The 25031-nt window shown below is 44.5% G+C and overlaps 1 protein-coding gene across 4 annotated transcripts in view; it reads left to right on the forward strand.

Annotated features, from left to right (window-relative positions):
• The first annotated feature begins 807 nt into the window (after positions 1 to 807).
• Positions 808 to 25031, forward strand: part of LOC135384104 (uncharacterized) — an 87209-nt gene continuing 62985 nt past the window's right edge. The window contains exon 1 of one of the 4 annotated variants that reach the window (XR_010420255.1): positions 808 to 920. Coding sequence is in view for 2 of the 4 variants with exons in the window: in XM_064613325.1 (XP_064469395.1) it covers positions 16948 to 16989 (42 nt within the window). In the remaining 2 variants the exon portion in view is untranslated. Of the gene's footprint in view, positions 921 to 2429; positions 2449 to 16526; positions 16990 to 19746; positions 20048 to 25031 lie in introns of those variants that run through there. The other 3 variants (XM_064613328.1, XM_064613325.1, XR_010420256.1) reach the window with 3 other exon arrangements.

Consider the following 25031-nt stretch of genomic DNA (forward strand, 5'->3'; position numbering starts at 1 on the left):
ATGAACAGAGAGCTCCTGTATTGACTGACATTAGCATAATAAGGCGGTTGCTATGGTTACCTTTATGCCGGAACGCGCGTTTCGCATCTGCCCCCTTCTCTCCCTCTTGCGCTGTTTCGGTTTCACTTCTTTTCGTTTGTTTTTCTTCTCCCCGTTCCCTCAAACGGCTGCGGCCAAGTTGAACCGCGACGCGGCTCAGAACCTCTCCGATGGGCGCGGTGTGAGGATCGCCGGTCATGGTCGCGCCTCCACGGCAGAGTCCCTCCCGAGGGAGCGCAGCGAAAAGAAGGACCCAGGTGTTGGACGAACCCTCTCCCCCCTTTGTGTGTGACGTATGGCAGATTCGGGAGAAAAAAAAGGAAAAGAAGGACGAATATGGAGAAGAAAAAAGAGGGAACTGGTTTGAAGATAGGAAATTGTCTCTGTTCACGATGTTCCGAAAGATTGATGAAGGCTGCAGACGTGATCTGAGTCCTTATGGAATGATTCACGGCGCCATTGACAGGACACTTTGATGGGCAGCCCCTGAACAGCAACGTTGGCAACGAACGTGTTTGTAATGATCTTCCAGACCGTGTCTCGTTGCTCCCACGGACATTCGAAACATACGTTGTTGACACGAATTGCAACTTGGCGACATCGTCACTTCAAGAATCTGTCCAAGACAGGCGGCGCCGCTGTTGGTCTGTGTTTCTCGCGTGGTGTCTCCCGCATTCTAACGGCGCAACAGGCTCTCCTCTGAAGATTTCGGGAATGCTGCTGACAACGCAGGCGAATCGTCGCACAGTTTTGCGTTAGTGTTCACTGACGACGTTTTTGAGTTGGACGAGGCGACGGGACGACGTCGGACCAAAGAACAGAAGCGAGTTGGAGTGGCGTCAACACGTGCCGGAAAGCGAAGCCTCAAGAGAAAGTACGAGGTGAGTGATATTATATTTCATTTCGTGCATGTAGGGATAAGACGTGTCTAACCACTTTGCCCGGGAGAATACATGGTACGTATTCCCCGGCGGAGTGATTATCCGTTCTACAACATTTGTTGTTGTACGCCAACCTGTTTATGAATAATATGTTGAATACACGAATAAACTCTAAGCACGGAGTAATTTCATAACATCTAATTAAACAAACGTATGGCATGCGCGGCGGCCGTAGATGAGCGCCGTGTATTCCAAAGCCCAGCAAAAAAAAGAGGCGTGGCTGCAGCAACAGGTCCCGGTTTAGCAGTTGCGTCTGCAATACGAAATGGTAACGATCCACGTCCCATTTCCAATACCACATTTGAGTTTTGCGTGATCATTCGAACGATAGCATTTACAACATACTGTTTTCCTATTTAACAACGTCGTGCCGCATCACAAGTCGCGCCGTATATACAGTTTGCCATTGTTTCCAGGGGCCTCCACATCATGAATATTTACAAGCCGCCAACTCGTATACACGAATGGAAAGCCATCCCTCTTCATGTAAATTAGTTATTCAACCACTGAGCGGCTTCCCCGTGAAGCACACGCTTATGGCGAAAAGCCCCGCGTTGGACGGGCACCGACTCAAAGAGCAACTGCTTTCGAAGCAGGTAACATATTGCATCGCTTGTTCTCACATTTCCGAAGCAAAATGTGCGAAATACTGGCGTTCGAAAAATCTCTCCCCGTGCTGCTTTCATTTTTACAACTACTTCTACCCTCTACCTTTCTCACTTTTCCTTTTTATTCTATTTCTTACCTCTTTCTTACTCCCACAAATAGATCAAGTAAAACAAAAACTACAATAAGTGGAAAGAAAAGAGAGAGAGAGAGAGCTCGCGGTTATTGCGCCGAGTTTCTGCGAGAAGAGGAGATGTTCGATTACGCAATACCTTCTCTAACCTCGGTCCCAGCACAGCCACTTCGCTAAAATGAGAGAGTGAGAGAGAAACTTTTCGCAAAGCGCCCGCTAGAGGCCCGTCTTTACTTCCCTAGGATGTCCCTTCTGAAACGCGAAGGAAAAGGACGCTTCACAACGCCCTCTGGATAGGACATAATTTTCTTCCTCTTCCTGAAAGTAGCCGACGCAAAACTTCAAAATGGTCTCATAGAAGCCACCCTACACGATACTCCACTTCGCGCGCGTGCTTCAGCCGGCGGGTAATGTAACTTTACGTCCTCCTACGAAACTGCGGCACAAGCGCCAAGGAAGCTGCATGCAAGTTTCATGCCGTTTTTCCCCGCCTCTCAGAAAAATATCTGCCAGGAGAGCAGCAATCGATTGGGGCCCGCGAGAAGGAAGCCTCGACACCATATTGCCCTCGCCGGGGGGATACTGCAGCAGCATCCACAGCGCATGCGCCTTCCCGGTATGCGGCAGCCATGTTAGTGAAACCGAAGGGAAAGAGACTCTTGAGCATACGATGCGTGAGAAGCGACCGTGTGCCATGTCTCTGCTGCGAGTGCACGCTTTGCGATGCCGGTAAGCCGACCTCTTTTACTTTCAACTCCTGGCAGGGAAGATTTTCTTGAAGCGCGAAGACTTGCAGCGCTGGAGGCGCGTTCGAAAAGGTTGGTGTGCAGAATTTCTTTCGGGGAATGGGTTAGCATGTAGCTGGACGCGGCGGTGCGTTGGAAATGACTTACGTGTAGGCAAGGTGTGACGTCTGAGAAGGCTTGGTATGTTGAAGGGTCTCACCACGCGCCTGAAAGGTCAATGTGCTGCGGTTAGGATAGGGTAGTAGGACATACGTCGCGTTTGTTATTAGGGATGATGACGCTGTTGAGGGTGATGTAACCGACCAGTCTTCAGTTCTTGGCGTGAGCGCCCAGGGCAATTTAACGTTGTGAGCAATTTTTGTGCGTTACACACTCGTTCCATGTGTTCTGTCACTTTCGATTGCAATGTTACGCGATTGCTTCATAACACAGAACCCGATGCACTTTGTTTATGCTTGTCATTAATAATCAGAAGGAATTATGAGCAGACGTTAGGACTCTCCATCGGTGGTCTCGTTGTCGACGACGTCACTTTATTGTAACCAGATGTAACCCTATTCAAATGCATCGTGTCCGGCGAAACAATTTGAAACGTACAGCTGATACACAGCATGTTACATGCATGGAATATGCATGCTGCTCAGCATGCGTCGATGCTGATGACGTAAATGTCACCATCGTCCCATTTCATCGTTATATATGGATGAAATACGGAATGCAACTGTACAACAGAAGTTAGGTGGTACCACTGAAGGACATGTACGTACCCAATTGTTTGCGTGCGATGTTAAGTTAGGAAACATAACCCGCACTGCGAGATAAGTAGCACAGATTATATTTCCTCTTCATGTTATCTTTCTTGTAAGCGATTCGCATCATGATGGCATTTATAGAATGTGGAATTATTATATTCCTTAGTTGTCTCATTATTTACTTTGTTGTTGTTTTCCTGTGCCAGTGCTATACAATGTAGTTGATAATATCTGAGCTCTCTGCTTGAAGTTGAATTTTGTGTAGACACCTTTCAACGTCTGGTCAACGGGACCAATGAGTACACCATATGTTCCTCTCTGGTATGTTTGCCCTTAAGAAACAAAATCGTTATCTGACTTTATTTTCTTTGATTAGGAAGCTTAGTTTGCCTTGGTTTGGCATGGAGTCTCAAAACAGTGTGTTAACACGAATAGTGGCCGTTACATTGCAAAGAAACACCTGTTGGTCCTATTAGTCGCTCCAATATGTGTACCTCGTTGCAGATAGCAACAACAACAACAATCTCATTTTGATGATGATGATGATGGGTTGTTTTACTGCATCATAGCAGTAAAGCACATAACACGTGAAAATAAGCTAGTTCTACTGAACACAACTATCATTTACACATTTCCAGCTTGCACCATATATCACTCACATATCTCTGCTCAACACGAAAGCCACCCCAGCCACTCCTCAACATGGCATATCATATCCCCCGGGTTCCACCTAGCAGTATTTCATTCACGCTTCTCCCCTTCGTGGTATAAAGAAACACACAACGAATGTGTCACAGTGTCCTCCTAAGATTTCGAACAACACGCATTTTCCAATCCATAAAGGCGCCTGTATATCGCTATCTTCCACCGTAGACATGTATCATGAAGGTGGCATAACTCACTGTCCCTATCGTGCTTCCGATGCAGGCCTATTTGTCAGAGGAAGGGGAGTGGCTGTTGTTTTACTGAAACAAAAACACAACCAGCGAGCTGGGATTCAAATGGGGCGGTATAACTCTCTTTTCTTACTGTATTTCGATGCGGTGGAGGACAAAAATTTACGGTCAATACCGCTGTGGGTTCATAAATCGTGCCCCCGACGACGACGCTATATACAAATATGATTGCTGAGGAGCTGTCAGATTATTTTGCTATTTCACGCAGAAATCTGCAAGATTTATTCGTGTGCGTCATCAAGAGCATGGTGTACAGAGAGTTTTTTTTTTTTTTTTTTTTGGCGAGGACAGTCAACTCGAGCGTTTTGTACAACGAAAAAAAGAAAGGGCAATGATCGTATATCCGATACAACGTTTGAATACCGCAGCATGTTTCTAATTTAAAAAAAAAAAAGATGAGGAGGAGTTAGAATTTCTGACGCAAAAACCAGGCTATGATACGCTAAAGAAAGGTGAATGCTAGGTGCCTTATTTTAAAAATAAAAACGTTCACTCTAAAAGGAAACGACTAACTAGAGTATACATAAAATGAACGTCCATGTAAAAATGTGTAACTATAGCGTTCGTTGCTTGCGCGCAAAAGAAGAAAACCTAATTATCATCATCATCATTATCAAAACCGTGCAAATGTACACAATTATATGCATATATGCCAATGTCACAAAAAATGTTGTACAGCTTGATAAAACGAAGAAGGGTTTGTCACTCACCAATACAGCTGGGTGCACTAAAAGATGGGTTATTAGGTTATTATAATTGAGTTCGCGTACTAGGATGCAAGATTGCAAAAGTTGTTCATGCTCACGTCTTTGTGGGTTGCAGGTGGTGAGGGGACTGCGACCCCCTAGACCTATATTCACCTCATCATGCATAATGAGAGTCCGACCTCTCAGAGTTGTAAGCCTATTGAAACTCAAGGGCAAAAATCGGGTGCTACAGTGTACAGGAGATCGGGGGTAGAATAAACAGGTGATTCTAGTTATTACCGCACTGGGCGATACCTGTACGCTACGTAAACAAAAAATTCACGCGTGTTCTGCAACGTACGACAACGACAACAACTTTATTTTGATGATGATGATGATGATAAAGGTACTCATAATGTTGCACATCTACAGTATGATGGGGAACACGTAGGTATATTGCAGAAGGTGCCAGTGGTTTATCCAGAATCGCAACCACGGGAGGGTATTGCAGAAAATGGTGGTGGGGTGAGGGGGTGGGGGTGAAGGGGTGGGGGGACAAAAATTTAAAATTTGTTTAAATGATGATGAGTGAGGAGTTTTCAAAGGCAGAATCATTTGGTTGTAGCTGGAAATGTGTGACCCAATATACTGGGTGTTTATTTTCATCCTTGGCATATTTTTTTATGAAAAAAGCTATGAGGACAGCTTAGATGTTGGTTTTGGAGTTGAGTTATACGGCCAGGAGGATATCCTTTCGAAAGAAAGTATGCAACCACAAGATGACTAATTACCTAAAATTTATTAATTAGCTACTTAATTAGGAGATTTCGGGCAAAAGCGAGATATAGGAATGAGATACTATCCTCGTTGAAAGCAATTCCAAGGTTAAAAAATCTTGAAACACGCACGTGCGTTAAAATATCCATCCCCAAATTTTGCTATGCAAATACCGAAAAAGCGAAACCGAAACCAAAAAAGCGCGCCTCAGGAGCGCATCGCCTTCGCAGACAGATGCTTATCTGGGCCGGAAAGCGGTTTATTTGGCCAGCAGATCGGCACCTACTCCAATCAGCTCCATCGCTTCAAATCACGTGGCGCTCTGACGTGAAATGAGCGCTGTGCTCCCTGCGTTCCCGGTCGCCGCGGTTTCGGCTCATTTACATATCAAAATTCGGTGATAGATACTTTAACTCACGTGCGTGTATCGGGATTTTTTTTAAACGTGGAATGGCTTTCAACGACGATGGTCTCTCATTCTGCTATCTGACTTTTGCACGAAATCCCCTAATTATGGAGTTAATTAGTAATTAGTCATCTTGTAGCTGCATACTTTCTTCGAGAGGATATCCGTTTGGCCGTATAACACAACTGCAAAGACATCTATGCTCTCATATGTCCTCATAGCTTTTTATAGAAAATCTGTAAAGGATAAAAATAAACTCCCTGTAAAACAATGATGCAGTTATGCAGGCCGAGTAGTACAACCCGATGAAAAGGGCTACATGACTAGCAGCAGAAAAAAAAATAATAATAATAAGGAGCCAAACAGAGTTGTCACAGTGTTCCACACTGTACTCACCTGGCGGTTCCTCCTTCTGCAGTACACATGAAGGAAATTGTGTGAGCAGTAAACTTTTGTAGAGACTTGTCTAATAAGTCTAACGGTCTAATAAGTAACGGATCAATACTTCTGGGAGTAATACGCATACCGGGACTACGTCGAGTAGACCGTGGCTGCCACACAGGTTTCACGCGGAACAGCGGGTGGGTATGATAACATATCGATACCATATCTTATAACAAACTTATACGTTAGTTCGCTTTCTACAGACAGCAAATACTACGCGAAATGCTTTGTAATATGTGGGTACATGCGTGTACATACGTTTTATTTTGATATTCCTTCCTGCGTGATCGTTTCACACGACTCTTTCGAGACACCCTCTGGTGTGCCATATACAACCGAAGTGCGGTCATTGCAGTCTGGAAAAGAAAATAAATAAAAGAACGTACCTGTAATGTGTTCATGCGGTAGATCCTTGCACTACTTTAGGAAGTTAACACTACTTTCACTTTCGGATGTCACCCGGAACATTGCGTCCCAACTATAGGTAAAGCTAGAAAGCTGCCGAAATTGAAATTGAAATCGAAACCGAAAGTGTATCACCATCGGCTTTAGTTCAACGCGCAGCAGCGGGGAGTGAGACATAAGGTTCGATACCTACTGAAGTTAACTCGGGAGTAGTGCATTCTACTCAAAGCACCGTTTCAAAACCGGGTGGAATTACCCGATGACGTCAGTACCTGCGTTTCAAAGCCAGGTCGAGTAAACCAGCGAGTTAAATATGGGAACTCACCTTCCCAAGGTCGTCAGGGACGGGTAAGACCGAGTGGTGACGTCACGCAGGTTGCGTCTCCTCTTTTACGGGGAACTTGGAAACGAAACCGGGCAAACGTACCGTGTGAATAACCAGAGCCGAGAATAGCCAATCCCTTCAGGAGCACCATGTTGCGGGATGACCCATCATGACCCACCTTTCGGAAGCAAGCAAGTAAGCTGGCACACTTGTTTTAATGCGTGTTATATATCGCGTTTCGAAAGCGAAAGAAGATACCAGTGTCTCGGTGCGAGATTCACAAGTGCACTTCCGAAGTTGCCAAAGTAGGTTATGTTCTTTTTTTTTTTTCTTCGTCTTCTTTTTCTTCAGTCGTGCATTTGTGCTTGGCCTATTTCTTTTATATTCCATGCGCGCAAGTTATGTAGCCATCCAAGCAAAATTCGCGTGCTGCTGTATTGTTCTTTTTTGTTTGTTTGTTTCAAGCTTCCAAGCTGATGGAAACGAATTGGGATTGCATATTTCTACTCAATCTTGATAGGATATTTTCAATTGAAATTGGATTGTTGTTGGCTTTATCGTGTTATGCGATTTCTCGACACGACGTAGCCATCCCGTAGGAGGTCCGTCAACATCTTCCCACCCTTCGTCTCCGTAATAACCTGCTCGCGTCCGTGCTTACTCGATGCGAGTGTAATGCGTTCCCCAACCTACTCGACCGGCTGTCTACTCAAGGGTCACGTGACCTGCCCTTCTCGACAGTAGGATTAGGGATGCACCCGTAAATCTTAGTCGTGACGTTGCCCGCGTGAGCGTGACCTACTACGGCAAGCAGTCCCATCACCACCACTAAACGTTTTATATATATATATATATATATATATATACAGTCAAACTCCTGTATAGCGAACACCTTTTTAACGAAACTACCACTACAGCAAATTTTTTTTGCGGTCCCGCTGGAGCCTATAGGTCCAATAATGGACATCCTTTTTAACGAAAATACCTTTACTGCGAATTTTTTTTTTTGCTGTCCCCGGAGTTTCGTTGTAAAGGAGTTTGACTGTATTATAATTGTTATTATTTTGATCGTCGTTCGGTGGCTCAGATATTGAAGGACAAACACGACAGTGCGCACAGACTCTAACTCTGAGCAAACTGAACCCCACTCATAGCACAGAGGACTTTGAACATAAAAGCGGAATGTAAGAAAGCAGCTGGTGATATAGATTCGGATAGAGCAACGTTTTCTTGAGTTTGAGGGAGGACACAAGACGAAACATGGCATCCTCGTCCTTCGTCATCGTACTTCGTGTTTTATTTCGTGTCTTCCTTCAAACTCGAGGAAGTGTTACCTTATCCGGAGAGAGGGCTCTCCACTGATCCTGATGTCGACCCCATCTACTCGTCCCTTCATCAACCGTCCTCACCCTTTCTTCTCATCCCGTCATTCCATCTCATCTCGTCTCTAGTCTCGCCCCACATAAGCGAGGTCGACAACGGCGCGCCGCCATCACCATCACTACCACAACCAGTTAGGATACGTCACGTTCAGTATTGACACATCTTGTTCTATTTTTACAAGCTGTAATGCTTCCATTACATTATTAGTAATAAATCGGGGTTTTACTTTTACGAGGCAACCAGGGTCACGATGTGTGGAGTGATTCTTGGATGACGTACCTCAAGAACTTGTATAATGTTATCAAGTAGCTGGCGCTCTCGGCCGACCCTTCGAGCCCGTCCCCTTGGTATCCGCAAGCGGACTTACATTGGATGCACCAATGGAAAGTTTTTTGTTTACTCCTTGTTAGCGCCACGAAGCAACTGTGGCTATGAGAGGCGTGCAGATGTGGACAGATGGAGAGAGGACAGCAGGAAGGAGTGGGGGACAGGGGGGTTAGTATGCGTCCTGGGCCGACTTGAGGGGGAACTGTGCCGACATTCGTCTGGAGAGTCTTCGGAAAACCCAGGGAAAACCTCAGATAGCACAGCCAGTGGTAGGATTCGAACCCACTACCACGAACGAGCGGGACGCCTTAACCCGGTCGTCCATGCAGCTGGTCATATGGAAAGTATCGTAATGGGAGCATCACGTTTTTAGGGACTGGAATTATGAATGACGTAACTAACTACCAATACTACCGACTATACCAATGATCGAAGGTAAGGAACAATATATCACGTAACGGCAGTAACGATAACTTTTTGAGTTTGCATCGTATACATAAACCATTACAGTGAACCCTCGTTAATATGACCCCCGATAAACTGACATACGCGCTTTACGACCATACTCTTGGGGAACAATGCTGTGAAACCTCTGCAAATCCCCCCGTTAATATGACAATTCCGCATTATGACCAAAATTTGCGGGAACGACCATGGTCATAATAACGAGGGTTCACTGTATTTGGTAATAACTACTCAATTTGGGGATGTTTCGTAACTGGTATCAACTCATTTACGAAACATCCCATTGCGAACTCATCAGACAGTTAGACACGTCTTCGGCGATTTCTGAATAGGGATACGTTAGCGACACAATGGCCATTCTAATATCAGTTGAACTCCGTCACTCTGAAGAAGCACGCCTTGCAGGAAGAAACGAGTTCCTCATTTTTTGTTTTACAGCCGAATGTGCATGTAATCAAGCGCTGCCCCACAGGACTGAGTGGTGTGAGAACGTCAGCATCTGCCCCGTAATGCGCCCTCATCGATCCATCTCTCCTTGGGTCAAACGCCTGGGATGATAATGCTTTGCGTTTAGGCATTAGCCGACGAACCGCTCTACCATCACGTACCTCCCTCCCCCCCCCGCCCCCTTCTCTCTCTCTCAAAGGCCCTACCAGCGTATGTTAAGCACAGGCGAGTATAGCCATCATCCGCTCGATGTAAAAGAAGCGTGGCTGCGGACGATTATAATAGCCTCATGAACGTAAGGGGGAAGGATGATGTTTGAAAGCCCTCTACATTATTTAACTCGCTGTTCTGCTCTTGCGCGAATCTATAGCCTTAGTTGCTTATGCGCCGTAAAACCCTCAGTCATCATCATCATCATCATCATAATCAGCCCTTGTGCGAATCTTTGAGAACGTTCTGGAGAAAATTCATCTGCGTTACCCCCCCTGTCCGCGACTCTTTCCTCTGTCCTCGTTGGGTCACTGGTCACTATTTTCTCCTGTGTCCTCCTCCTGTGTCACTGTGGTGTACACCTTTGATGACAAAATTAACAACAGGCTGCAGCTATAGACCATTTTGTATCTGTTGTATTGTTGACTCTATGAGATGAGCCACAGAAGATTGTGTACTCATCTTCCTAAGCTTTCCCTAACCATTTATCCCGCTTGTTACCCCGCTTGTTATTCGTATCTCGCCTATTTCTATCCTTGAGTCAACAACTGAGACAAGTTCTAAAACATTGCTACATTGCTATCGCACTGAAGTGCAGCATCCCATCGTATACTCTCGAGGAGTGCCAACACCACTGTGCTTCACATTTAAACCGCCCCGCATATCTTACCAATTCCCTCCCCTGGAAAGCTTTCAAAGCTTTCTCGGGAAACATAATTTCATTCATACTTACTCGCTCAAGTGGAACTTGATGATGATGATGATGATTTTGTATTCGTACGCAAGGGCTCATTGGAACTTCGAGCGCCTCGACGCATTGCGATACGGCCAGAGGTGGAGGTAGAACAAGAACAACAACAACATTCCCGGTGTGCACAGCAGCAGCATCAGCCGTGATAAACCATATCCGAAGCAGACGACGGAGCAGTGGCCCTCAAAGTTCCCATGCTGCTTTGCGCCGCGCGCATCTTTTTAAAATCCTCTAATAGACGATAGTTCGTGGACCAAGCTAAAACCCGCGCGCATTAGTGGATAGTGAAAGAGGAGAAAGCAAAAAAAAAAAAAGGTCGATGTGTGCCGTGGCTCGAACCCTCCTGATTTCCCATGAGGGGTGCCACCGCTTACACTACCACATCTGCGATAGAGGTCCCCATGAGATAAGGGACGTTGCAAGGAGTCGCTGTAAGAGAACAGAAGAGGCGACACTCTCGCTGCAGTCGCATCAAAGCGTTCCCCAGGCGTGAGACACAACAGCGCTTTCCTCGAACTATACTTAAAAATTGTTTTTTTTTATTTTGTGTTAGCGCCGCGAAGCAACTGTGGCTATGAGCGGCGTACACAGGTGGACAGATGGAGAGAGGACAGCAGGAAGGAGTGGGGGGACAGAGGGGTTACTGCGCGTCCTGGGCGGACTTGAGGGGAACTGTGCCGACGTTCGTCTGGAAAGTCTTCGGAAAACCCAGGGAAAAACTCAGACAGCACAGCCTGTGACAGGATTCAAACCCGTGTCACCTCCCAGTCTCGGCGTGGAAAGCGATCATCCTAACCACTATACGCCACGGGAGCTGGTCCTTCCAAAATTAGCATGAAGGATCGTTGGATGGACCGTAACAGAACTTACAGCGCAATACGGCCTTAGAAAAGGTTTCGGTTGTTTGTTTGTTTGTGTTTCTTCTTTTTTTTTTCTTTTTTCAGAAGCACTGCCTGACCCTTTGATCAGAGTGTATGTGTCCAAAATAACGTTATGTGTCACTGCACACAATAATGCACATTTATTTATTCTCACATTCAATAGAAAAAAGAGCAAATAATGCCGAAAATGAGGTACAAGCATAGCTTATTCACGATGAGGCACGTGAATTCGTCAGTTCAATGTGCTCCTCTTTTTTTTTTCTTCTTACAAACAAACAAACGTTTACACGAGACAAACTACAAACAGACAACAACTACAGGCATCAAGCACCCCACTTCCCATGTTTTCTTACACCACTTTTCTCATGTCTTCACTATTCTTGGACTACTAAAACATTTTTGATGGAATAGAAGACTCGTTCACGTGCTCCTCCCGTCAACATCCGTGCCCCTTTCACATAGGAGCGCAATCATGTAAGCTTTCAGGCCTAAGCACGTCAGATGTGCTGGCTTTGTTGATAAGACACGGCTTCTATGTTTAGGAATCGAGCAAACGTCTCGTCGTCGTCCTATTTCTGGAATGTTATGCCTCGGATTCCGAAGGCGACACGACGCGCCACTTCCTACAATGATATAAGCTTCTTAGCTTTCATCTCGTGACGTGCCTACGGGGACAGACATATATATATATATATATATATATATATATATATATATATATATATATATATATATATATATATATATATATATATATATACGCTACAAAATTTAGGTTCGAACGACCAGGATGTTGAATATAGATAGGGGAGAAAAGACACCAGAGACTGAAGTAGGGAGTAGGGGAAAGTTATTTATTAAGTTGGCATTTAAACTAAGGGTCTGGGGAAGTCTACGTTTCGGCGGAAGCTCCGCCTTCTTCGGGCTTTATATACTGGCTTTAATATGTATTCAATGTTTTTTATTGTCTTGTCTGTCCAGAGGATAAATCGTTCCAGAAACGAGCGGGTACTGTGTACATGAAAAACACTCTGGGCATATTTGCGAAGTATAGCCTTGAAACGCATGTCCCTGTTCCGGCGTGTGGTTAGAGCTGGACCAGTGTGGCAATAATGTCAGTGCGGTCGGTAGGTTGGGGGCAGTCCGCTTTTGGAGATATTTTCTGAACTGTGAAAGAATACAGTACAGAACCTGTGTTTGGTAATGTGTAAACGGATGCAAGCACTGCAGCATAATGAAGTGAAATAAAACCCGTATAGAGGGGTCACGCTCAGAGAAGCCGATATTTTGAAGCGAATAGTTCTGTTCTGTTGGGGCCCCAGGCCATAGTCATGATTTAGTAGTAGTAGTAGTCTGTTGGGGCAATAGCAATGCATGATTCTTTGCCGCAAATTTCCACTCATAATTTACCACTTTCACTATTTGAACGTTGCAATTCACATTTTGTCAAAGGGATCAGTAACTGCAGGCAGAAGCAAAGTTTGCGAACCTCCGCGTACTGAGCGTCTCCATTTAAACATCATTGCATACGCTATGCCATTTCACTGCCAACTTCGATTTGGTTATCAAGTTCGAAGTATGGCCATGCCCATCGAAAACGATAATATTAATAACACACACCGCAATAAGTCACGAGCTTCCTGAGCTTCATCAGCACTAACTTTCCACACTAACTGTACGCAAATATGCCGATATTACACGTTATTCTTATTACGCGTATTGCAAATATATCAGTGTTGATCCGGATATTACACATGGTAGTTTCACCGACGATTACGTCGTATATATACACATCATTGCACACATATTACAGCTGCTGATACACATGGTATTTTCCTCATCGATTACGTCTTTTACATACACATTACACACATATTACACACGGCATTTTCATCCTTGACTCCCATTCGCTCCACTAGCTCATATTTCCCTTCCCCTTTTTCCGCCAAAAAGAAAGAAAAAGAAAAAGAATACGACACGCTAACCCCATCCTTGCCATAACAACCAACCACCGCCGTATACGACCTATCCTTATACTCATATGCGCGGACCATGTCCCCAGTGCATCATAGCAGCTCCTTTCCCGGTTCCCCGTGTGATACAAATGCATCCCATAGCATCAAAGCGACCTGCCTCCTTTCAGACAGGAATTTATGGTAGCTCGTATAGGGACAATCGGCCTAATCGTAAACGCACGAGGTGCTGCGACAGAACAGTTGGCCGGGAACATCGCCAAAACAATGGAAGGGTTTATGGTGGGAATCAGTCGGCTCTTCCCACAATGCTTTGCGGGCGATTCCCTTCCCTTTCATTCCATCTGCTGCAAGACCAGGTGCTGAAGCTCGTGCAGGGCCCATGTTACGTCACCTTCTCTAGCCAATGACGTGACGTTGCCATAGGGTTGGTTGGTCCACGATGGAGGCAGATAAGGGCAAGGAGGCAATGGATGCGTGCGCTGTTCTCGCTTTGTTCAAAATAAAGAAAAAAAAAGTGCGAAGGGCGTAACAGGGATGAACGACATAGTGTCAGTATTAGTTTCCCGAATCTTTTCCCCAATGGCCGTTATTCCCTACTTCTCTTTCCGCCTGCTCGTGTCTTCGTGCCTAAAGTACACCTAAGAGGTCGTACGCCTATAAGATGAATATTTTGTAGTATGTGCTGTGCAGCGAAGCATATGGCTCTTGAGACCAGGAACATCGTGACGGTTCACTGGGGGGGTCTTTTGAGACGCAAAATATCTGACTCGATACCTTGAACGCGCGAAACATGTCGACCACCTATATATGACGGAAATAATGCCCGATTCAGCACAATTCGATTCCACGGTGTTCATAAGCGATCAGTGCTAACAAGCTCCAGTTGTGAGACGCATATATCATCATCTTCTGACTGTTTCGATTACGTTTGACGTGGAAATAATTATGGCGTGCATGTCAAGTATACATCTTTTCAGTATTCAAGAGTTATAATTCCTAAGTCTTCCATGCGGTAGAGTATCACCCCTGGCGATGAAACTCCCCATTCATCATCTTAAAATAAAGTTGTTGTTTTTCCTAAGGCTTTCATTCATGTTGTATACCTCTCCAACTGGGATAACTTAAGCTATGCGTCAGGTTTTCCACGTTGATAGAGCCTCTACTTTTGTCGTAGTGTTTCTTATAACTTGCCTTTTGTACTCGTATTTCAGAGCTGTGAACTCGCCAAGTCACATTTGTGACTCTTTTCTTCACAGCTCCCATCACAATCGTTTTTGTGGAAATAAATATTATTATTAGTAGTGGTAGTATTATAGCTCCAGCGACTCAGAACAATACTTTCATAAAATCTCCATTGATAACATATTCTAACCAAACGTCGTAGGCTGGAAATACGCGGTGTAGTGATCCATTAACAGGTGGTCACCAAGGGTTGACGTGTTTTGGAACGTTTCTATAGTTCATAAAAATTCACTACATACATGTAACGGGCCTCGAGGTTACGCGGCGAATTTCACGCTGCGGGATGCAAAACGTATGTATGGCTTCATGAATATGATTTTTGCATAGAGGATAATAAATACGGTACACAAAGACGCACAGCGGCGCGCAGGAATTTCTTTCTAATGTTTCCGTTTCCGCTCGCTGTCGACGCGCAGCTGTGACAACTTCCGTCCAGTCTCCCGATTGGTCAATCCGGGCGCGTCACTTCTCCTTTCGCCGCAAGAGTTTGCTCACCGCAGACGTCAGCGAAACCGGTCGGCGGGGTATTGTTTTTTGAGTTGGAGGGGAAAATCGTTTAGCTCAAGCGGTTTTTGGACTAGAAAACGCCGTGTGCGGTAGTCGTGTTATGTCACCTATCCGCACTGTCTTGTAGTGTAGGACGCAGCTCCAGTAAATATATCTTTCTCACACAATTCTCGACTAAATCCTCAGGTCTCGTGCTGATGTGTTGATCGTAAAATTTTGTTCGGTCGTACATACAACGTACTCCTGCCTTTCGTGTTCTTTTAGCTGTTATAGGGATATTTATCGAACACATTTTACGAAATGTACAATTTGACACCATACGTCGTCAACTGTTGCTATGTGCTGTTATGGCTTGTTTTCAGTGCGGTTATGTCGGTACCGCTACGTTAGACGCAGTTATGTCTTCGGTGTGCACACATATCGTACAGCTTCTCTTTCTTACGTTATGTAGTAACTCTTAGATGTAGGTTCTATGGCACATCGGATAATGATGATGATGATAATGATTCGATTTTTCATGGCGCACGGGCTCATGCCAAACTCCGCCAAGTAGATGATGAATGCGTGCTTGACGTTAATAAGATGACTAGTGTACCAATGAACCAAATGTTAAAACTGCTCCAAAAATCTGACTAAAGATTATTTAGCAGCCCGGTGGACATAAAAAAACTTAATGACAATGATATTGGACATTATTAGTTTATCTCGTAGTAAAAGTAAAAATTTTTTTGTATGTTTCCGTTCTGCGGCTCTAGCGCGCACAGTTCCACATCGAGGCAATTTGAAATCATATTGTTACCCTTTCTCTAGGCGGCGCTCTGTGCTTTTTCTTATTTTGTTCTTTATCCAAAGGACGCTCATCTCAACAACGACACTTTATCCGAGTGACGATATCACCTTCAATCTTCGACTGTGCCCAAAAAGCACTTCTTTCGCTTCTCAAGAAAAAAAAAAAAAAAGAATACTTCGCGCAGAACGCATCGAAAATTATCCGCCGTTAGCACACAAGCCATGCCCGCACATCCAGAAAGCACGAGTGTTCACAGCACCCCGTCACATAATCTAATCTCCACCGCGGTGATCTCTAGCACGGCCGAAGCCAGAGCAGTCCTTTTTTTTTTTCCCAGGGCCTCGCTCGCTGAAATGTTTCTCGCAACTCGGCGTAACACGATACTTCTGGCGAGGCGGAACAAATCTCGGAGCCGAAGGAAGGCCTTTTGCTTTCGTTCGTTCGTCCGTCCTGTACGCGTTATATCAGACATTAACATCTGGCAATGGGAGAGGGTTGTCACAATGGCCCTTTCCCGCCCCCCTCTTCGAGCACGACACACAAGACAGCCTGTCATTTGGACGATCCACTCTCTCCCCCCCCCGCCTAGCGGAAGGCTACGTCGAAATTAATGTGTCGCATCATAACGGAGTTTATCATCAGTGCTGTGGGCGTCGTGCGGTTACAGCCCCGTGAATCTTCATACTGTGGTGGTCCCTGAGGAGAATCCAAACACAGGATTTCCGTGGTCACGTGGTTCTGCTTTCTGGTGGATGCTTAGTAGCAGGTGGCCGAGAAGGATTGCATTAACTGAAGTAAGGATTCCTCTGGTTTGATGTGCGCGATTTTGGCTTTCGGTGGTTGTGACATGTTGCTGGTGCTGGTACGGGTCGAAGTTTGTTGTCCTCAGCTTCAGGTTTTGGAAACGAGTTTTAAGGAACTGGAGAATGTTGGACTACATGACTCTGGGAGTTATCCATGTTCACCTGTTCTACGCTGCCGCGTTTAAGAAAGGACTTCGCCAACTGAACCGGGATGTTTATTTGAAACTGAGTACGGATCTTATCGTTCATACCAACTTGAGCCTTGTTCTGATTATTCTGAAGCATTGTACTTACCTGACTTGTACTTAATCGACTACCCGTTCTTGCTTTTCTCCTACAAGCTCTCAAGTGTGTGGGCTGCACCTTATCAGGTGGATTTTTCCCTAAATGTGATGATTGACGAAAAATCAACGCGGAGATTTGGGGTAGTTGGTGCATCACTACTAGACATATGGCGCAGAGACAACACGAAGGACGACACGATAAGGACGCCACGACGCCAAACTTCCAGCTTTAAAATACAAGAAAAAAAACTACAGGTGTCAACTCGCCACCAACCGCGGTAAGAATATGTGCTTTTCACAGGTAAACCAGTTCAAACACCCACGAGACATTGTATCTGCAACTTGTGGATGTTTAAACTGGTTTACCTTTGAAAAGATGTTTACGGGTTGACAGTTGACACTTGTAGGTTTTGTCCTGTATAGTAAACAGTTGGAAATTTTTGGCGTCGCGTCGTCCTCATTCTCTCTTCGTGTTGTCTTTGCGCCATATGCCTAGTAGTCATTGACGAAGACTAAAATGCATATCTTACGCTTTCTTCCATCGTTTATACTTTTACATTACATATCTCGAGAAAGTATATCTGGACGCATTAATTTCGTTTAGAAACAACTACACTGTAATGTGAATATCTGACACAGATTGAGAAACGAATACCGCGTCAATTGTAATGCACAAGTCCTCAGCGCTGGCCTCCATGGACCTGCGTAACATTTGCCTGAACACGCGAGAAAATTCGACCTCAACATGCAAAACGCCATCGTTCGTTCTTCTACCCCCCCCCCCCCTGTCCAATTGAATTCAGTTCAATTTCAGCCATACTGCGAGGAGCACTTCTTACAGCTCACTTCCAAAATATGGAACCAGCTTTCGCCTTTATCGAATTCGATCGATCTACTCTGTTCACGAGCGGGCGAACATGCAAACACTTCAAGCCCTGTTGGAACCGAGACTGCATGGAAATGCTTGCTTGCTTGCTCGCTCACTCGCATGCTTGTCAAAGAAGGTATATGCGCTGCGTGCATTGTAACGCATTCTTGAAAGACGGGTAAAACAAACGATGCTGGCATGGATTATTCCCGGGGTGGAGAATGCAGTCTGTCGTATTGGAATACGAGACTACTCTATAGCGTCACATCGCCTCCATTAGGGCGTTGAAGTTTTGTTGGAAGGGCGAGATAAGAAGAGGAGTGGTGCATGGGCGTCGAACTTCGTAAGAAGTCGTGTGGATGTCTAGTCTAGCTCGATAAATGAAATGAGTGATATTTCGAAATAAATGGCTGGAAATGGCAGATACGCACATATTATTCCATGTGCCCCGACAGTATTCGAGAAATAGGGCACTGATTTTCAAAAAGGGTTGTCGCTGAAAAAAAGGTTCTTAGTGGTCCCTAAGCACATCGATAACGGAATTTCGTAGATTATTAACATTTGGGGAAAGAGAGCCTCGCATCTGAAGTGTTTGAGCTGTGCTCTTGACATCCTTAGAGCTTTTCTAATAGCCACAGGCCTACTGGACGAGCCCTAAGATTTTATCCTGATACATTTGCGTTCTACACCCGTGAACTGGATCCCGCAGCCTAAGTGGGGAAACACTCCATGCAGGGATATTTCCAGGATTTTCGTCCCGGGGGGGGGGATCCATATTTGCAGCTTTTCTGGCTTTTTTGGCCTTTCTGGCAGACAATTTGGAGGGGTGTTACAAGATTTTCTCGGGTGTCTTAGGGGGGTGTAGGGCGTGGTGGGAAAATTCCTGATGACACCGTCATTCATCATTGAATTGTTGCTGTCTCTTCTCGTTGAGATATAATTTACGTTTAAAATTATTAATACTTCACTATATTGTTTCTGTTCCGCAAATCCACATCTCTTATGGCCACACCTGCTTTTGAGAAAAATAGAAAGACAAAAATGACCATGATCGTCAATCCCACTTGCTCCAGCGAGCCATTGTTTTTTAGACTGTATATACTTTTATATATATATATATATATATATATTACTGCATATATATTACTATATTTACTGTATATACTATACATTTTTTTTCCTTCTCATCTGAATGCATCAGCCTATACGCGATCAATGCAAGCCGTTCTTACCGCGCTAAGACATACTACACACCACGAGTACACAATGAACACACCCCGGTATAACCTCACATGCCGCAAAGCCAGCACAAACTGTTCTATCCAGTGACACACGCCATCGCATCTTCGAGAGGGAACATAAAATGCCTCGACACTGAATGTCGGCTTCGGAATCGCAGCTAAGACAGCCACCCTTTTGTGCACCATTTGGCAGACTGCGGCGCCGACATGCTGGCAACAACATTGATTCTGCTGACTGCACCAGCGTGACACTTGGACCGGACAATGATGGTCGGGTCGTTTGATGACCGAACCGTTACTCCCGCTATTGGTGGAAGCCATTAATCGATGATTACTGCCACCCGTGATTAAGTGTCCTTATCGGTCTTTCTCGGTCCTTTTGCCTTGTATTCGTTGCGTTAGATGGCCGACGCTATAGCAGCAGAAGACGGCGTCGTCAAGGAAGCCGGAAAAGAAAGGGGGAAAACACTGGCAGAAGCACGTCGGCGCCACGTCGGCTTCGAGCGAATCTACGTACAGCTACGGGTTCCGAAGTTCGTGCCCCTGAGCCTCGTGTATGAATAGTGTGCTTAGAATTGCTGACTGCCGTCGTCTCGCAGGACAAGAAGGAATTGGGCCGCGTCAGTGAACGTTCGTGATGGTGTGCCTGGGTGTAGGTGAGAAATTTCCTTTGGGTAGAACGTACGTGGGGACAAATTGCGCGTGAATTAGGGTGTGTCGCGCTGAGGGGTTTCCGGAATTTTAGTGCGATGTACTCGTGTAAAAGAAAAAAAAAAAGAAAAAGTGTGGCTCGTTGAAAAAAATACAACATAAAAATCGGATGCATTTGGCAGTCGACTGCGTAGAAGTGTCTTGGAGCCTTTTACTGATTCTGTTAAGAACATCATATTCGACAGGCGCACCTTAATACAGCACGTTAAGCAATGTTAATCATGTATAATTTTAGAATGACGTTTTCTATCTTTTTATACAGTCTTTTAAGCCACTTTACTAAGATGATCTATAGTGGCGATCTTCTCATTTTTTTACCTATGATTTCCATGGGTTATGAAGTAGGTTCGTTGTTTCATTCACGGGTATCGTGCCGTCATCGCTTTCGCGCCATGAAAACTCAGATCGTTATCATCACCATCCCTAGATTAGCGTATTGTTATCGTTGACTGTTGGCACTGTTATGAATAATAATAATAATAATAATAATAATAATGAGCCGGGAAGCTTATATTTATATTTGCTGCAACGTCTCGTTCCCTGGTGGTCACTCTTCGTAACATGTTTCTGCTAATCAGCCAGCGTCACGTTATTGTTTCTCCCCATGAAATATAACCTGTTCACGTGGTGTGGACCTAAACATGCACACAAGAGGGAATAAGTGTTCGCTGTGCAGTGTAGCGAATTCCTGCCTTACTGCGCTTTATGGCGATGCTAGACAGGCGACACATTTCCTCAGCGAGGGCAAATGCCGATAACTTTTAGCGTGCGCTTCCAAAGTATACGCACACTACACGTTTTGTGGCGAAAATGAGAACTTAGAGTATGCCTACAAGCAAACACTTTCTGAGGAAAAGAGCAACATAGAAACATTCAAGGTAGATCCCAGACACTTTTTAGTACCACATTTTAGTAATTTGAACGTATTTTCAATTTCGTTCTCGAGTTTCATCAATCGCAATGAAGTCCTTAAAAAGGCTGTTTCAGGATCGAACAACATATGCCTACTTAACCTCTCATCCAGCGGAAGATACAAAGCATTCCAACATAGCAGAATCAGCTATCCTCCAATCGGCTACTTGGCGAGTGCTTTACATTGCACATTGCTTCATGAATTGTTTGACCTTGAAGTTGTTGTTTGTTTGATCAAATATTTCGTGTTTGCTTCCCTGAATAGGGTAATACAAGCTGCTGCGATTAACCGGTTTGACGTACTCTACGCATGAGTCACGTCTTCAACAGGAAATGAAAACTTTCTAACTATATCTACTAAATAAAGCCAAGCTGGTGTACAGTATGAAAACAGCCAAGACTGCTTTCGGTTACACGAGGCCTGTACGGGGTTATTGATCGAAGACAGAACGTCAAAACACAGCAGAGAAGATATTGCGAAATGACAATTAAACCTCTTCAATCCCGCGCCGCCCTGCGGCAATTGGGGCGTCTCGTTAACTGTCAGACTTTCCTTAATTGTTTCCATTTCTCTTTGAAAAGCAAACGCTTCGCCTAAAGGGAATCACAAGCTCACACGTGTCCAAGAAAATAATAGCAAAAAAGGGAAGGAAAAAAGCGCGTTTAATTTATTTGCTACTGAATATTGCTCGGCTTGAAAAGCAACAGTGGGTTCACTGAGCAACGTCTGAGGTTCAACGAGAAAACAGTGCTAAAAACAATAAGGACGACACAGGACGGATGCACTGCACTTTCAACAAATGTTTGTTGGGGACAACAAACGTTGGGAACAACAAATGTTGGGAAAACATTTATTGAAAGTGCAGTGCGGGCGTCCTGTGTCGTCCTTATTGTTTTCAGCACTGTTTTAGCGATTTTATCATGTGTGACCAGCAGGCCCAAATTGGTACTTTATTCAACTATACGTCTGATAGAAACGTTACTATGAATCGTATGTCGAATTTATGATGCAATTTGAAACGCTTAACTTATTCGTGGGATAAATGTTGGAAGCATGACCAAAATTAGTGTAGTTCTTTATACGAGATGTGTATCAAGTAATTCTTAATTGTCAGCGAGAATTGTTTTGTAATCAGTACACCGAGATAAGTGTTCCGGCGCAGGTAAACTTTTGAATAATTTCTATGATAAGAAAGCCCTGAGCTGGGGCGAGTGAGACGATGGGCGATACACACCGTCTCTGTCTGTCCCTGTTTCTGACTGACGGTACAGACTGCCTCTGTATCGTCCACCGGTACGTCTTATCGTAGCGTTCTGGATCCTATTTGAGAAATGGGAAAATAAAACCGATGGCAATAATAAAGTCCTCGGGAGGATACAGTCATACAGACGAAGCTGCTTTTCATAATCGCAAAAAAATTCCAAACTAGCTTAATTTTTTTTTTTTTGTCTTGTCTTAGAGAACAACAACAACAACAACAAATAAGTGATGACGATGTAGTGGGATGTTTCGCCGCTGAAGCGGCACCCTATCCCATTGGTTGAGAGGGAACTTCTCTTTGTACCACGATTCCCGCACTCGTGCTTCATATTACAGAGCACTTATCGAAAAAAATTCAAAAGTTTTCTTCTCAATGCATTAGTTGAGGCTCCAGTTGCATAACGTACAGAACGAATTGGGGATTGGGGGGGGATATATTTTTTAGACGAAAAGGAAAAAAAAGGGGGGAAAGGTCAGCCAAACGGGACGTCGGCTTGCTATTCCGGAAATAAATAAATAAATAAATAAATTTAAGAAATAAGAAATAAATAAACGGAAAAGAAAAGAATTAAAGAGAGACAGAAAGAAATAAGGAATAAGAAATAAATAAAAAAGGAAAGAAAAGGACTTAGGAAATAAAGGGTAAACTAACAACGGATGAAAAAAGGATGAGGTAGATTAAAGACAAAGATGAAAAAAAAAGATGACTAACACACGGTGAACGAATGATGAGATGGATCAGAGAAGATAACTTTAAAAGGAAAGCATGAGGTTAATGCGTTGAGATTGAGAGTGGGGCACAGAAGAATGAGATTGAACGACTGAGTTCACAGGCTGTTCATAAGACCTGAATCGCTCAAGAAAGTCAGAACTGCTTTAGTCACAGACCGCTGTGTGTGATGTCGTACTGGGCCGAGCAGAGCGGCCAGGGAAAAGTCCGTGCACCGCAGCTCGAGTAGGCGTCATCTCAGCGTGGCTCGAGGGGTGTCAAATCTGTGACAGTCGAGGAGAAGGTGTGGAATATCAGCTTCAATAGCGCAAGTGGGGCATCTGGGCGACTGGAGAAGAACCATTTTATAGAGAAGTAGAGGTGTCCTGGCGGCATTAAGGCGTAGTCGGTGTAGGATGGACGCTTCTTGACGCGAGCAGTGGTGCGTGGCAATGAAATCCATCGACTGGTCGATAGACCGGAGATGGTCGTTCAGTCGGACAGCGTCCTCTTGAAACTGCCGAGTGCCGTTATGACGGAGTCGCTGTGTCTGTAACCGACACGATGAGGCTGAAAGTGGTAGGAGAGAGTTATTGGAGCCCTGGAGGTGCCGTCCCCATGTGCCCGACATGCTGAGGCGTCTGGGCGGGTGTTTCTCTGCAGGCCGGTGTGGCTGGGTACCCATTGGAAACACAGGCTATGACCAAAGGATGGGGGATGGGGATTGGATTGTGCATGGAACACAAGCATAAAGAGCATTATCAAACCGACACTACAGCGGTGGTTATTCGTGCGCAAAAAAACTCTAATCATCATCATCATTGTTAAATATATTATTTCAAGTGGTTTATTAACTTTATTAAGTCGGTTTATTAGCTATTGCGAGTCTTTCGCAAGTTATGAATACCGTAGTAGTTTGCCCTGCTTTGTCTGCCCCAACATATCCGATTTATTATTTTTCTTTTACATTTTTATTCTGCTTTAACAAGGAACAAAGGAGTAACTTGATACGGAAAGGTTATGAAAACTAATCGTGACTTTTGTATTTTTAGGTTCAAAAATGAAAAGCGGCGTGGAATTCGGTTTCGTAATATCAGTTGACACAGAGACAATATGTGTGACGCAAACTTTAAGAATAAAATCGCTTCCTGCAAAAATTTTACAAAATATATGCTCATCTAATAAAGCTGGAACGGAACTATATTCTCAGAATGCTATGTTATGATGAGCGCCATACATTTAAAGCGCATATCAAACGCGTTAGGTGAAAACAAAGCACAGTTTAAAAGTAGAACTTACTTTAATGCTGCACTGAACACACAGACATGAACGTTAATGCTCTGCCGTAAAATAATAATCACTCGCATCGAAGATTCGTAATAAGCGGAGAATATCAGCGACAAATAGGAAAGCAAATCAACGACTATTTAAAGTCCTGCAGAAGATGTCGTTCGGAGCGTCGTACGTGAAACGTCCAAACTCACACGTCCTTTTGAAAACGTTTCCACTTGAGACATCTCTCAAAAGAAGCTGATAGTCCTTCTCTCGGGGATTGGCGCACATACTGCTCAAACAGAGCGTTCACTTCGAAGAAGTGAAAGTGAATGGGCTCCGTTAGTTTCCTATTGCGAACCATTTCGGCCGCGAAGGGAGGAGGGGGAGGGTGGAAGGGGATAGCGGGGGAATCTCATTCGGGAACATAGTTGAAAATCAATAGCCACCACTTTCGGTGGAGGCCCAGCTGCTGTTATGGGTGCTGACTTCTGCTCAGCCATTAAAGAACTTGTAAACGGGACGAACTGAAGAAAAACTCGTCTGCGATCATATAAAGGAAGGAATTCGCTGGCAGAACTGCGGTGAGCACGGAAGCAAAAGTAAAGAAAAATACGTTATTTTTTTTTTTTAAAGTGCGGCCATATAGCCAGGTGAAACGTCACTTGTGAGTAGTCTTGTGGTGCGATGTTTCCAGTTACATTTTGTCTGAGCATGTGTATTCTAAATACTGTCGTCGTTGTTTGACAGACGCGTAGATTTTTTGAGCTTCCAT

The sequence above is a fragment of the Ornithodoros turicata genome, chromosome 2 (genome assembly GCF_037126465.1).
Source record: "Ornithodoros turicata isolate Travis chromosome 2, ASM3712646v1, whole genome shotgun sequence".
Taxonomy (NCBI): Eukaryota; Metazoa; Arthropoda; class Arachnida; order Ixodida; family Argasidae; genus Ornithodoros; species Ornithodoros turicata.